The 14,870-nt window shown below is 34.7% G+C and overlaps 1 protein-coding gene across 3 annotated transcripts in view; it reads left to right on the top strand.

Annotated features, from left to right (window-relative positions):
• MRPL1 (mitochondrial ribosomal protein L1) overlaps positions 1 to 14,870 on the top strand; it is a 95,891-nt gene that overhangs the window by 47,393 nt on the left and 33,628 nt on the right. For all 3 annotated transcript variants that reach the window (XM_055313097.1, XM_055313096.1, XM_055313095.1), the window contains one exon: positions 5,741 to 5,847. In XM_055313097.1, the coding sequence (XP_055169072.1) occupies positions 5,741 to 5,847 (107 nt within the window). The remainder of the gene's footprint in view (positions 1 to 5,740; positions 5,848 to 14,870) is intronic.

Raw genomic sequence — 14,870 nt, 5'->3', positions numbered from 1 at the left:
AATGGAATGAATGAACATTCCACCCAAAAGTCAGAGATTATAAGACAAAGAAAAAAAATCCAATTTTATGGTGTTTACAGGAGACACACTTTATATTCAAACATACAAATAGGCTAAAAATAAAATGATAGGTAAAGATATACTCTGAAAACAGTAAGCATTAGTGACTTGGACTGACTGTATTAATACCAGACAAAATGGACTGTTGAGACAAGGGCTGTTAGGAACAACTTTATGCCAGTGAAACGGGCAAATTTCTTGTAAGACACAGATCACCAGCATATCTAGAAAATCTACATGGATCTATAGCAACTGAAGAAATTGAATTAGTAATTTACAGCTTCCCACAGTGAAAAGTTCAGAGCCAGGTGACTTCTGGTGAATTCTATCCAATATTTAAGGCAAAAATAATATCACAACCTCTTTTAGAAAATAATGGGGAAGGAACACTTACCAACTCATTTTATGAACTCAGCATTACCCTGATATCAGAGGTAGACAGGACATTACAAAGAAAACAACAGACCAATATCCTTCATGAGCATTGAAGCACGAATTTTTAACAAAATATTAGCAAATTGAATCCAGCAGTATGTTTTTATGTATATATCTATGTATATAAAAGTTAGTAAACACTAACTAAGAAGGTTTATTCTAGGATCACAAAGTTAGCTTAACATCTGAACATCAATATACTATATCATGTTAATAGAATAAAGGAAGTAGGGCAGCCCTGGTGGTGCAGCGGTTTAGCGCCGCCTGCAGCCCGGGGTGTGATCCTGGAGACCCTGGATCGAGTCCCACTTCGGCTCCCTGCATGGAGCCTGTTTCTCCCTCTGCCTGTGTCTCTGCCTCTCTCTCGCTCTCTCTGAATGAATAAATAAATAAATCTTTAAAAAAATAAAATAAAAGACTAAACAAATTTTAAAAAAAGATTAAAAAAAAAGAGTAAAGGAAGTAGATCTTAAGATCATCTCAGTAGATGCAGGGAAATCATTTGACAAAGTCTACAGCAGCCATTCATGCTAAGAATTTAGAATACTAGGAATAGAAGTGAACTTCCTCAACTTGACAAAGCACATTTATGAAAAATCAGCAGTTTATATCATTCTTAGTGATGAAACCATTAAGATTGAGTGCTTTCTACCTAAAATCAGGAACAAGGTAAAGATTTGTGCTCTCATCATTTATGTTCAGCCTTGTACTGAAGGTCAGTGAAATAAAGGGCATACATATGGGAAAGGAAAAAATCAAACTGTCTTTATACCCAGAAATTGTGATCCTGAGTGAATTCTAATAAGTGAATTTAGAGAGGTTACAGTATTTAAGATCAATACACAAAATCAACTGTATTTCTATAGTAGCAATAGCTAATCAAAATGAAATTTATAAAAATAATAATAGTTTAGAAGGTCAAATAAGGGAATAATAAGTCAAAATAAGGAATAAATTTAACAAAAGACACAGGACCTACTTACAGAGAGCTGTTTAATGTTGCTGAAAGTGTCAGGAATACCTAAGAAAATAAAGGGGCATGTCATTGCTATTTGAAGGATAATATTATTAAGAGGGAGTTTTTCCTATATTTTCTACAAATTTAGTGCAGTCCCAATCAAGCTCCCAGAAAGATTTAAAAAAAAAAAAAACTTTTTTTTTTTTGAAATTAACATTTATTTTTGAATTAATATATAAGTGGAAATGGAAGGAGCCTGGAATTTAAAAAAAAATGTTTTTAAAAAAGGAAGAACAGAATTGGAGGACTTGCATTACCTGATTTAAGACTTTAGTGGTGTAGTAATCAGGACAGTGTGGTATGGCATGAGTATGGATGTGTGTAGATCAAACATGGGGAGTTAAAAAAAATAGACCCAAGCCTAAGGGACAATTGCTTTTTGGCAAAGCTGCCAAGGTTATATGGGGAAAGAATACTTTTCAATGAATGTTTCTGAAATAACTGGATATCCCTTTCCTCACATCAAACACAAATATTAATTAAAAATGGATTACAAATCTAATTGTAAGGGCTAAAGCCATGAAATTCTAGAAGAAAATTTTCTGGAAGAGCATCTTTCTGGCTCTGAATTAGGCAAAGATTTCTTAGGACACAAAAAGCATGAGCCATAGAAGAAATTGCTACATTGAGCTATTAAAATTAAAAACTTGCTTATGGGAAAACACCACTAAGAAAATAAAAAGACAAGCCTCAGTTTGGTGGAGAATATTTGCTACATATATATTGATAAAAGACATATCCAGAATATACAAAGAACTCTATAATTCAGGAAGAGACTATTTTTAAAAAGGGGCAAAAGAACTGAACAGGCAGTTTACAAAATAAGATCTACATTTGGCCATTAAGCACTAGAAATGATGCTCAACATCTTGGTCATTAGGTAAATGCAAATCAACAAGGACAGACTTTGGTTAGAAGACAAAGAGGAGGATCCCTGGGTGGCTCAGCAGTTTGGCACCTGCCTTTGGCCCAGGGCATGATCCTGGGGTCCTGGGATCGAGTCCCACGTCAGGCTCCCTGCATGAAGCCTGCTTCTCCCTCTGCCTGTGTCTCTGCCTCTCTGTGTCTTTCATGAATAAATAAAATCTTTAAAAAAAAAAGAAGAAAAAGGAAAATGTTAGGTCAAAGGAAGATTTAATTTGGGGATAGAATTGGCCTGAAAATTCAAATCTGCATCATTACTAAACCCAATCTATCAATTTTTTTCTGGTTTCATATTCTAACTGTAAACACACTATATATTGTTTTTCAGTACTCCATCAGAACCTTCTCTTCAGTATGTTTTAATGCAGACCTATTTCTATTTTCTTCTTAAGCCCTGATCTTTCACACTCATTGAACGTCACTATGAGATCAGACCCAAGATGATGAAGTCATTTATTTATTCTTTCAGCAAACATTTGCCCTTTTGTACTCCTTACTAATTAACCTACCTGCATCTAGACAGAGATATTAGGTAGGGTATTGGAGATCATTGATGAGAGAGGTTGTGACTGGAGATAAAAATCGGCAATTATCTGTAGATAAATGGTTTTTAAAGCCATGTATCTGGATGAGATCACTTAGGTGTGATTAATAGAAAGAGGTCAGATGACTGAGCTCTAAGGTAGTTTAATCTTTGTAAGTCACCTAGGGGAGGGTGGGTCAACCAACAAATTGAGTGGAACAGCTAGTAAGAGTAGTGTTTCAGAGAACAAGTCTGGATATTTTAAGAAAAGAAGAGATATATATACTCTGAACTGCTCTTGATAGGTCAAGTCAGAGGAGCATTGAGAAATGATTATTAGATTTATCGTGAAGGTCATTGGTGACCTTGACACTATTATTTTCAGTGGATGATAACCTTAGTGAAGTAGATTTAGGAGAAAATGGAAAGAGGAAGTAGAGAGAGAGAAAGACTAGACAGCTGTTTTGAGAACTAATACTCTTAAGGGAAGTATTGGCCTCCTGAAGACATTATGAAGTTGTAGATGTGTTTTAAGTTGGGAGATTTTATTGCAAGTTTGTAAGCTGTTGATAGTGTTTTAGAAAAGCATGTCTAAGAAAATTGACAGTGTAATAGAAGGGAGGGGTGGGATCTAGTGCACAAATGAAGATGATTGGCTTTGCTAAGAGCACAGACTCTTCATTCACAGTGACAGAAAGGAAGAAGGCATTGTGGTTATAGATTTTGGTTAGTCAACATAATTCTTGAGCTCTCACTTTGTAGAAGGCACTATTCTTAAGGAACAACATTTAGTAGAGACATGAGTGCCTGTTTTTTGTACACCACTATCAGCATTTACTGTTTATATGATACTATTTTTCATACTGTTTAATACTAGTTACATCAGAATGTGATACTAAAAAAAGTAGCATTTTATAGTAGTTGTTCCATCTGCACATCCCTTTTCTTCCCATCAATGACAATTAGATTGTAAGCTCCTTGTGGATAATTGCTTTCATTTACAGTGAAGTGCTCCTGAGCCATACTGAACAACTCCTCAGATGATCCTTAAAATATGCTGAAGATATACCATACTCTCTACGTAATGATATCTTCACGTTGACTTATCATGGGAAGAATTATTGGATACACTGAAGAGTGGTGTGTCTTTAGTAGCATATTCCTTATTATATTTCTTACTCTTCAAATAATTCGTATTTTCTATGTACAAAATTGAAAAATTTTCAAGTTAAGCTACGTTGTCACGAAATCTTAAAAACTTATATTTTGTGTATTAAATTTGAATTAATGACTGAAATTTGGGAGGTACAGTTTATTTTTGAAGTCTTCTCTGTGATCCTTTGAAAATTCTTAATTTTTACCTTGACTTAATTTTTCTTCTTTCTATATTCAGTTATACTTCTTTTTCTACCATAGTGGAGGACAGTTTTGCATGTTTATTTATAATTACAATTTATATTACTCCAACAGAGCAGCCCACTGCTATGTTCTAATTCTTAGCCATTAAGTCCTACAAAAGTAAACCTAAGCTTTTACAGTAACTGAATCAATACAGAACTAAAACCTTTATAGCTATGTAAAGGGGCTTAGTTACCAAGGTGCTTATGTTCAACATGATGCCCTCTCTGGCAGAAGGGTGCATGCTTACACTAAAGGTCTGACCCATTTACTCATGCAACAAATTTATATTCCCCACCCTCCCTCCACCCACTGTAAAACAAAAACACAGCTATTTACAGTTGAGAAGAAAAAGGATCTTGGTTAACCAACTTTGCAAAAAAGACTGGCTCATTTCCAAGTGGATGAGACACTGAACATTGGCCAGAGTCCATTAGAATCCTATAAATTGAGTTTCAATTCTTAACTCTTTATTCATTCCAGTTTCTGTAGCCATTTGTGCAATAATGAGCTGCTTCTGGACTGTCAGTCACTATGATTATTATTTCTACTGCTAAATCTTGTGACTTTTCTAGTTTGTTTCTCTTTTTTATGGTAAGAAAGGTCAGGTGAGTTTCACATTAAAGTAGGTAAAAAACTTCTTAAAAGATTTCAAGACTACTGTTTGCTTTTATCACAGAAAAATTTTTTTTATCACAGAAAATCTTAAAGATTTTATTTTAATTTGTCCTAATGTTTCTCAAGTGCAATAAGTGTCATCTTTGCATATACTTATTTATTGGTTATCTATTAGTGTGCAAGAACATTACCACAAATTTAGTGGCTTAAAACAACACACATGTAATATCTCATGGTTTCTGTATGTTAGGAATGTGTATATAGCTAAGCTGAGCCCTCTGCTTCAGTGTCTCATAAAGCTTCTATCAAGATATCATTCAGAACTTGTGGTTTCATCTGAGATTTGACTGGGGAAGGGTCCTCTTCTGGACTCATTTGGCTTTTTGGCAGGATTCAGTTCTTTGCAGATTGCTAGAACTTTTTCATGTGTCAGCTTAAAACATTGCAGCTGCTGCTTTAAAACTAGTAGGGAAGAGAGTGTTCTCCAAGATGGGCATTATGGTTTTATGTAATGTAATCATGTACATATAAGCATCTTGTCACTTGGTTAGAAGCAAGGTGTAGCTCCTATCCACACTCAGGGGGTGGGAGGGGATCACGAAAGAGCATGAAAACCAGGAAATGGGCTTCAAGGGGGCCACTCTAAAGTCTGTCTGCCACAACTTGTTTGCTATGTCTTAATATGGAATGAATGTTTCTCTTATTCAGTAATTTTTGTTACTTATATATAGTGATAACTTTGGGTTTTTAATTTTTCTAACCAGATTCTATTGGCCGTGACATCCCCAAAATGCTTGAATTATTTAAAACTGGACATGAAATTAAGGTAGATGAAGAAAGGGAGAACTTTCTCGAGACCAAAATAGCAACAGTAAGTTATAGTAGAAATTATTAAATAACCATCTTTTCTTTTTTCGCTTAAGTGCCTGATAATTTATAATACAATATGCCAGTCCTTTGAACTTGTTCTTGGTTCTAGCATCAGGAATAGCACTAATATACAGTTAGATAATTTTTTTCTGTTCTGTAGATTGAACTCCTAAATATTAATGGTTTTTAAGAATTCCTTCATGTGCCACTCAATGATAATGTCCTTTATCTTATTTGATTATTCTATGTATGTATTTTTTGCTCTCTGATATTCTAAGGTTATTGAGAGTAGGAATGTATATCCCTGTGGAACGTCGCATAATGCTCAGCCCATAGTAGGTATTAAATACTACAACAATGGAATTGAGTAATTTGCTTTATTTTTATGAATTATTTTGATTATCCCTGTTTGTATTTTAAAACTGCCTACTCATAGAAGAGACTGGAAATCAACTTCCAAAGCTATTTTTTGGACTCTGTTATAGATATATCAGGTTTATAGGACTATGTTTGTAGATATATAGTTATTTGCTAATACCTTCTTTATGCTAAAAAATCTTCAGAGTATTTTTTTCCTGTTTAGTAACTAACCATAGGAATAATAGTGATATTGATAATAAAATTTAAACAGTACCTAGCAAGTGCCAGGCACTATTCTAAACACTCTTCATACATTCCCTTTCTTAATCTTCAACACTATGAGAGGACAAATTATCATCACTATTTAATGGATGAAGGCATAGAAGCCCAAAGAGTTTAAATAATTTTTCTAAGGTCTCACAGCCAATATGAGGCAGAATAGGTATTTAAATATTGGCAGTCTTTTCAAGAGTCCAGGCTCTTTGCTCCAAACCATCTTCCCTCATGCCTGGAATTATTTGAATAGCTTGCTATTCCTCTTTCCATCCAGCTCTTAAGAGGAATTCTGCATTATAGCTAGTGGCTAATAGTCCAAGCTAATTGAGCTATGCCCAATATAGTTCATCAGAAGTAGGGAAAAGGCACTCAGCTAGTTTTATAGAATGAAAACTTGCTTTATTTTTTTTAAAGATTATATTTATTTATTCATGAGAGATACAGAGAGAGGCAGAGACACAGAGGGAGAAGCAGGCTCTCTGCAGGAAACCCGATATGGGACTTGATCCCGGGTCTCCAGGATCACACCCTGGGCCAAAGGCACGTGCTAAACCACTAAGCCACCCAGGGATCCCCATAAAACTTGCTTTTTTTTTTTTTTTTTAAGATTTTATTTATTTATTCATGAGAGACACACAGACACAGGCAGAGGGAGAAAACAGGCTCCATGCAGGGAGCCCGACATGGGACTTGATCCTGGGTCTCCAGGATTACACCATGGGCTGAAGGCGGCACTAAACTGCTGAACCACCTGGGCTGCCCCAAAACTTGCTTTAGAAAAGGGCAGAATAATTTAATCTAGTCAGGGATTGGGAAATCCCTCATTGTCATTGCATTAGAGCTCAGCACCAATTGTGTGGTATCGTGTTCTCCTAGAATCTGATGTTGTACTTTCCTTATTTCCAGGAGGCCCTTGGCAGTGTTTCTTGTTTGTTAGGGATGACAACATTGTAATGGGAAAAGCAAACGAAAAAAAAATGGAAATTTTAAGAAAATATTCTAGAGTTGTAGAGACTTAGGTTTGAATACCTGTTCTATTACTTACGGGATGGCAGACTGTAAAAAACAAGTTTCTTAATGTTTGTCTTGAATTCCTGAGCTGTAGAATTTATGTAGTAATATTTATTTCACAATGTAGTTTTGAAGGTTAAATAAAAATATGAAATGGAAACAGCAGTTGTTACTGTTTTTTTGTTTTTAGAGATTTATTTTATTTCAGAGATAGAGTGTGTGGAGGGAGGAGCAGAGGGAGAGAATCTTTAAGCAGACTCTTGCCGAGCGGGGAGCCCTATATGCAGGGCTTGATCCTACAACCCATGAGATTATGACTTGAGCCAAAACCAAGTTGGATGCTCAACCAGCCACCCAGGTGCCCTGTTGTTACTGTTTTAGTTGGACTCTTGGGGACTATCGGATGTCTTTTTAAGGCTATTTCTTTCCAGCTGGATCTTTTCTTTTTGTTATGTTTTCAGTATATTTTTTTAATGGATCCTGACTCAGTGTATAAGAAACCATGGCATCTCATTTATTCTTTTTAACAGATGCCATAGTGATTAAGTGATTACATGAGCTCCAGTTCAGATTACTTGTATCATTTAGAGGTAGGATGCTTTTTCTTAATGAAAAATGAATGAACTTCTGTGTTTAAAGCAGCTTTTTTTGAATACTACTTAAATATTATAGTATTGTATAATAAGCAGGTTAAGAGAATGGGTTTTAGATCCATACTATCTGGATTCTAATCCTAGTTCCAGATTAGAATTGTGTTACTTTGCTCTCTGAACCTTAGTTTTCCCCATTCCTCCTAAATGTGAAATGAAGTTAATAATGATAATTACTTTCTAGGTTAGGAAGGAGTAGGTGAAATAATGAATATAAAGCAGACTTCTATTTCTGGCTAACATGAAGTAACAGGAACCTGATTTACTCTCTCACCTGAAACAGTCAGCATTACCGTGATACCAAAAACCAGGCAAAGAAACTAATAGTTTAGTATCATTTATGAAAAATAGGTGTTAAAATTATAAACTAAATTTTATCTGATAGAATGCAGCAATATATGAAAAGGATAAGATCACCAAGTAGGATTTATCCTAGGAATGCTAAGTTAGTGTAACATTCAATGATCAATTATTAAAATTCACCATATTAACAAATTATAAAAGAAAAGCCATCTGATCATCTCAGTAGATATAGAGAAAACATTTAATATAATCCAACATTTATTCCTGATTAAAAAGTCTTAGCAAACTAGGACCAGAAGTTAATGTCCTCAACCTGATAAATGGCATCTAAGAAAAACCAGTAGTTAACATACTTAGAAGTAAAAGACTGAATACTTTCCTTCTAAGACCAGAAACAAGTTAAGGATATTCGCTCTCACCACTTCTGTTCTCCATTGATCTAGGGATTCTAGGCAGTGCAATCAGGCAAAAAAAGGAAGCATCCTGATTAGAAAGGAAAAAATAAAATAGTTGTTATTCACAGATGGTATGATCTAGCTACAAAAACAAGTAAATTAAGTAAGGTTGCAGGATACAAGTATACAAAAACCAGTTTTGCTTCTGTATAGCAGCAATAATTAGAAATTAAAATTCTTAAAAGTTTTAAATAATAATTTATAGTAATATAAAAAAAATAGGAAATACTTAGAGATAAATCTGACAAAAGATATGAAAGATCCATACACTGAAAATTTCAAAATATACTTGAGGGAAATTAAAGATCTAATAAATGATGAGGTATATGATGTTTATGGATCAGTAAATCCAGTATTTTAAAGATGTCAGTTGTCCCCAAAGTAATGTATAGATTCAGCATATTCATGATCAAAATCCCACTTAGCCTTTTTTATTTTGTAGAAACCGGCAAGCTGATAATAAAATATGGAAATACAAAAGATCTAGAATAACTAAAACAACTTTGACAAATAGCAAAATTAAAGGTCTGATTTCAAGATTTATAAAGCTACAGTATTTAAGACAGTGTGGAATTGACACCAAAGAAGACAAAATGATATGGAATAGAATAGAGTCCCCAAAAAACAAAACAAAACATATATGGACAACTGATTTAGAACAAGTTGCAAAGTCATTTTTAATGGAGAAACATTAGTCTTTTCAAGAAATGATACCAGAACAGTTGAATATCTATCTACAGTAAAATGAACTTTGACCCATAACTTTATACCATATATAATTAACTCAAAATGTATCAAAGATGTAAATATAAAGCCTAAAATTATAAAATTTCTGGAAGAAAAAGTTGAGTTAGGGAATGATTTTTTTTTAGATGTGAATGTAAAGCATAGTCATGATCCACAAAAGAAGAAATTGATAAATTTCACTGTATTAAAAAGTAAAAGCTATTTTAGCTTTCTATTTTCTATTTATTTATTTTTAAATATTTTATTCATTTATTCATGATAGACACAGAGAGAGAGGCACGCAGAGACACAGGCAGAGGGAGAAGCAGGCTCCATGCAGGAAGCCCGACACAGGACTCGATCCCGGGTCTCCAGGATCACACCCTGGGCCAAAGGCGGTGCTAAACTGCTGAGCCACCCGGGCTGCCCAACATTTTCTCTTTAAAAGACACTGTTAAGAGAAGGAGAAGATAAATCACAGACTGGGTTAAAATATTGATAAATCATATAACTGTTATCAATAATATCCATAATATATAAAGAGCTTCCAAAGCTCGATAATAAAACAACCCAGTTTTAAAAACCAGCAAAAGATTGGAACATACCTCATCAAAATGTAACAAACACATGGCATAGAGATGAGAAACAATTTGAAAGATGCTCAACATTATTAGTTGTTATAGAAATACAAATTAAAACTACAAATTAAAACCACAGTGAGATATCACTATACATCTATTGGAATGCTTAAATTAAAAAGATTGACCAAAAAAAAAAAAAAAAAAGAAAAAAAGATTGACCATAGCAAGGACTGGTAAAGATATGGAGAGACTGGAACACTTACACTACTTTGGCAGTGTAAAATGATATATCCTCTTTGGCAAACAGTTTGACAGCTTAAGAAATTTAACATCCAAGAGTGCCAGGCTGGCTCAGTCAGTTGGGTGGCTGACTCTTGATTTTGGCTCAGGTCATGATCTCAGCGCCCTAGGATTGAGCCATGCATTGGGCTCCACACTCAGTGGGAAGTCTGTTTCAGGATTCTCTCTCTCTCTCTCTCTCTCTCTCTTTCTGCCCCTCCCCCTACTTGCTCTCTCTCTCTAAAATAAATAAATACATCTTTTAATAAAAGGAAATTTAACATCCACTTGCTAGATGATATACCATTCCACTTTTAGATATTTATCCAGGAGAAATGGAAACATATGTCCATACAAAGACCTATGAACAAATGCTCATAACAGATTTATTTGTAATAGCTAAAAGCTGGAAACATTCCACATGTCCATTGACAGGTGAATGTATAAACACTATGTTATATCTATGTAATAGAATATTCTTTAGTAATAAAAAAATAATTGATACATGCTTTAACACGGATGAATATAAAAATGATTGTGCTAAGTAAACGCCAGAGAAATTACATACTGTATGATTCTACTTATATAAAATTCTGACAAATGCAGATTTATATAGTATCACTAATGTATAGTGACAGAAAGCAGACCAGTAGTTATAATGGGCAGAGGTAGATGGGGAGTAGTGGAAGGTGGGATTATAAAGGAGCACAAGGAATTTTGGGGATGACTGATGTGCTTGTTATTCTGACTGGTGAGGTTTTCATTAGTATATGCATATGTCACAACTTAATAAATTGACACTTTTAAGAATGTGCAGCATATCCTGTGGGATACTATTCAGCAATGAAAAGGAAATGAACTATGGATACCTGCTCTGATGTGAGTCACAAAAACATTGTGCTCAGTGAAAGAAATCAGACATAGAAACCACATACTATGTGATACCATTTATATGAAAGGGCAAAACTATAAAGACAATAGATGAATGGTTGTCTTGGGCAGAGGTGAGAGCATTTAACAGTAAACGTGCATAAAGGATCATGTTGGGGTGATGAAGATGTTTTAAAACTTATGGTGATCATTGCACAACTTGATAAGCTTACTAAAAATAAACATAAATTAGAAAATGGTAAACAATATGATATGGAAAATACACCTCAATCAAGTTAAAAATATGCGGTGTGCGGGCAGCCGGGTGGCTCAGTGGTTTTGTGCCACCTTCAGCCCAGGGCCTGATCCTGGAGACCTGGGATCGAGTCCCACGTCAGGCTCCCTGCCTAGAGCCTGCTTCTCTCTCTGCCTATGTCTCTGCCTCTCTCTCTCTCTCTCTCTCTCTCTCTCTCATGAATAAATAAATCTTTAAAAAAATATGCAGTGTGTCAAGTATATCAATAGTTATTTTAAAAGCAATAAAATGTATTTACAGTTTTATCTAATATAGCTATTATATGAATTTTATTTATTATAAGTATCGGATAACAAAGATTTTATTTATTTTTTTATTTATGATAGTCACACAGAGAGAGAGAGAGGCAGAGACATAGGCAGAGGGAGAAGCAGGCTCCATGCACCGGGAGCCCGATGTGGGATTCGATCCCGGGTCTCCAGGATTGCGCCCTGGGCCAAAGGCAGGCGCCAAACCGCTACGCCACCCAGGGATCCCCAGATAACAAAGATTTTAAAGCAAAGCAATATATCTTTCTCAAAAGTTTGAGATTTCTATGAATGATGTTATTTTTTTTAAGATTTATTTATTTATTTATTTGAGAGAAAGAGAGAACACAAGAAGGGGGAGGGTTAGAGGGAGAGGGAGATAGCAAATCCTCAGGCAGACTCCCTACTGAGTGTGGAGCCCTGCATGGGTCTCAATCCCAGGACCCCAAGATCATGACCTGAGCTGAAACCAGGAGTTGGTTGCCCAACCCACTGAACCACCCATGCACCCTGAGTGATGTTACTCTTACTATATAGTTGGAAATATTGAAGATGTTGGGCTTTTTGTTCATTTGTTTTTACCATCTGTGTGATGTGAGGCCTGGATTTAGAAAGAGTATGCAGATGAAAGAGCACTGGTAGATCACATGCCTGTTAAGGGGCCTTATTTTGGTATATAAGAAGGAAGGTATACAGAGCACAGGTCAACAAACTATAGCCCATGGGCCAAATCCAGTGTGGTCAGCTTTTATACAGCCTGTGAGCCAAAATGCTCTTTATAACTTTAAAGGGTTGTAAAAAATAAAGAATTTGCTGCAAAGATTATATGTAGCCATAAAGCGTGAAATCTTTACTCTTTAGAGAAAAGATTTGCTGACCTCTGATCTACAAAGATGTTTTTTGGGAGAGTAAAATGTATTTTGTTTAATTATTTTATTTGTATAATTATTTGTATAATTATTTGTATTTGTATTTGTGTATATATATGTATATATGTATATATAATAATTTGTATAATTATTTGTATAATTATAATAATTATTTGCTTGTAGAGGAGAGACTATCTTACTTCAGTTAAATCACTTGATATCTGTTGTTACGATTCTCAAAGGGTCTATACTGCCACATTGCTTCAAGATCTGTTCTAGTATTGATGTAATATAAAATTGATCTTAAGCTGGCTTTCCAGCTGAATGATCTTTCTTAGTTATCTGACTTGAAGATTAGTATCTTGGGTGTTAGAACTCAACTACTAATGCCATTGTATATCAAACCTGTACAAATGCCCTTATAGCTAGCCAATATCTAACATTTGTCAGGAATGTTACTTACAGTTAAGTTAGTTTTTTTGCTAATCTTTTCTACCATTTGTGCCTATAATTTACGTATTCATGAAATTGGTTATGACTGCTTGCTAGTAGATCAAATGCTCATATCAGTGAAAATGCAACTTATTTTTCTGAGAGAAAATTATTTATTTGTCATTTATGAAAATGCCATTTAAGTGGTATGTTGAACATAATGCAAACACAACAGTTTATTGGAATATTTTATTTTTCTGTCAATTATATTACCGTCAAGTAGTCACCATTTTTTCTCGGCATGAAGGATATGTTGGTTGGGATAAAAGTAAATTGCTAAATAACCAAATTTAAGGGAAAGATTTTAAAACATAAAAATAAAGATTTGCAGGGGAGAAAAAGCATATTTAACTGGACCCTAACTTATTTTAAAATTATGGTTCTTTCCATGAAAAAGAAATGAGGGACACCTGGGTGGCTCAGCGGTTTAGGGAGCCTGATGCAGGACTTGATCCCGGGACTCCAAGATCACACCCTGGGCGAAAGGCAGGTGCTAAACCACTGAGCCACTCAGGGATCCCATAATGACATTCTTATAAATACACATTGCCAGTTTTTTCCAAGTATACCCAGAAGATAAGTGTCCAGAAATAGAATTCTATTGAAAATATTATTGTAGGGACGCCTGGGTGGCCTGGAATCGAGTCCCACATCGGGCTCCTTTCATGGAGCCTACTTCTCCCTCGGCTTGTGTCTCTGCCTCTCTCTCTCTCTCTGTGTCTTTCATGAATAAATAAATAAAATCTTAAAAGAAAAAAGAAAGAAAAGAAAATGTTATTGTAAGTATTGCTAAATTGCTCTCTAAAATGTTTATATTAACTTACAGTTCATCCAGTAGTATGTTATGTGTGTTACCTCACATACTCACCAGAATTAGGTATCATCAGATGTAATCATTTTATGTTTATTAAGTGATATATTACGTGTGTGTGTGTGTGTGTGTGTGTGTGTGTGTACTTTTAACAGCTTAAAAATTCCAGGGTAAACATTATCGTTTTCTTCTTTGGTTATATAGTTCTCTTCTGTTCTTAAGATTCTGAGTTTCCTCATCCTTCCCCCCATCCTATTCTTACTCCTTTTTTCTATATTTCTAACCTGCTCTGATTTTCCAACACTTTTTTTTTTCCTATGTGGGTTCCTATGACTCCCTTGTACTGTGGACCCTGTCTGACTCACCTCTACCATGACTTGCTCTGTTTACCAGTGCCTACTAAATGACTGAGGGTGCTTGTAAAATTGAAATGTTTACAGATACTGAGATTGCCTAACATCTGCTAATTACTGAAAATAAGGCCTTTTCTACCCAGTGTTTTTGGGCTGATTTTTCTGGCCCATAATGTATTAGAGATTTTCCCTGCATCCTGTATAAAAAATATCTTCATTTATTGATTTTTCTTAAACTTTATTCTCTGAATACAAAAAACTAATAGTTTACTTATAACCTAACAAAAAAAAAAAACAACCAATTTAACATGTTTTATTTAATAAATATTAAGTACTGGCTCTGTGCTAGATACAAAAAAGAATAAGATATTTTTCTTAAGACATAGCCAATAGTGAGATAAATATGGAAGTAAACTATAATAAA

This window comes from Nyctereutes procyonoides, unplaced genomic scaffold, assembly GCF_905146905.1.
Source record: "Nyctereutes procyonoides isolate TBG_1078 unplaced genomic scaffold, NYPRO_anot_genome, whole genome shotgun sequence".
NCBI classification, from domain to species: domain Eukaryota; kingdom Metazoa; phylum Chordata; class Mammalia; order Carnivora; family Canidae; genus Nyctereutes; species Nyctereutes procyonoides.
The sequence above is the reverse complement of the archived record's forward strand: the minus strand, read 5'-3'. Positions and strand labels throughout refer to the sequence as shown.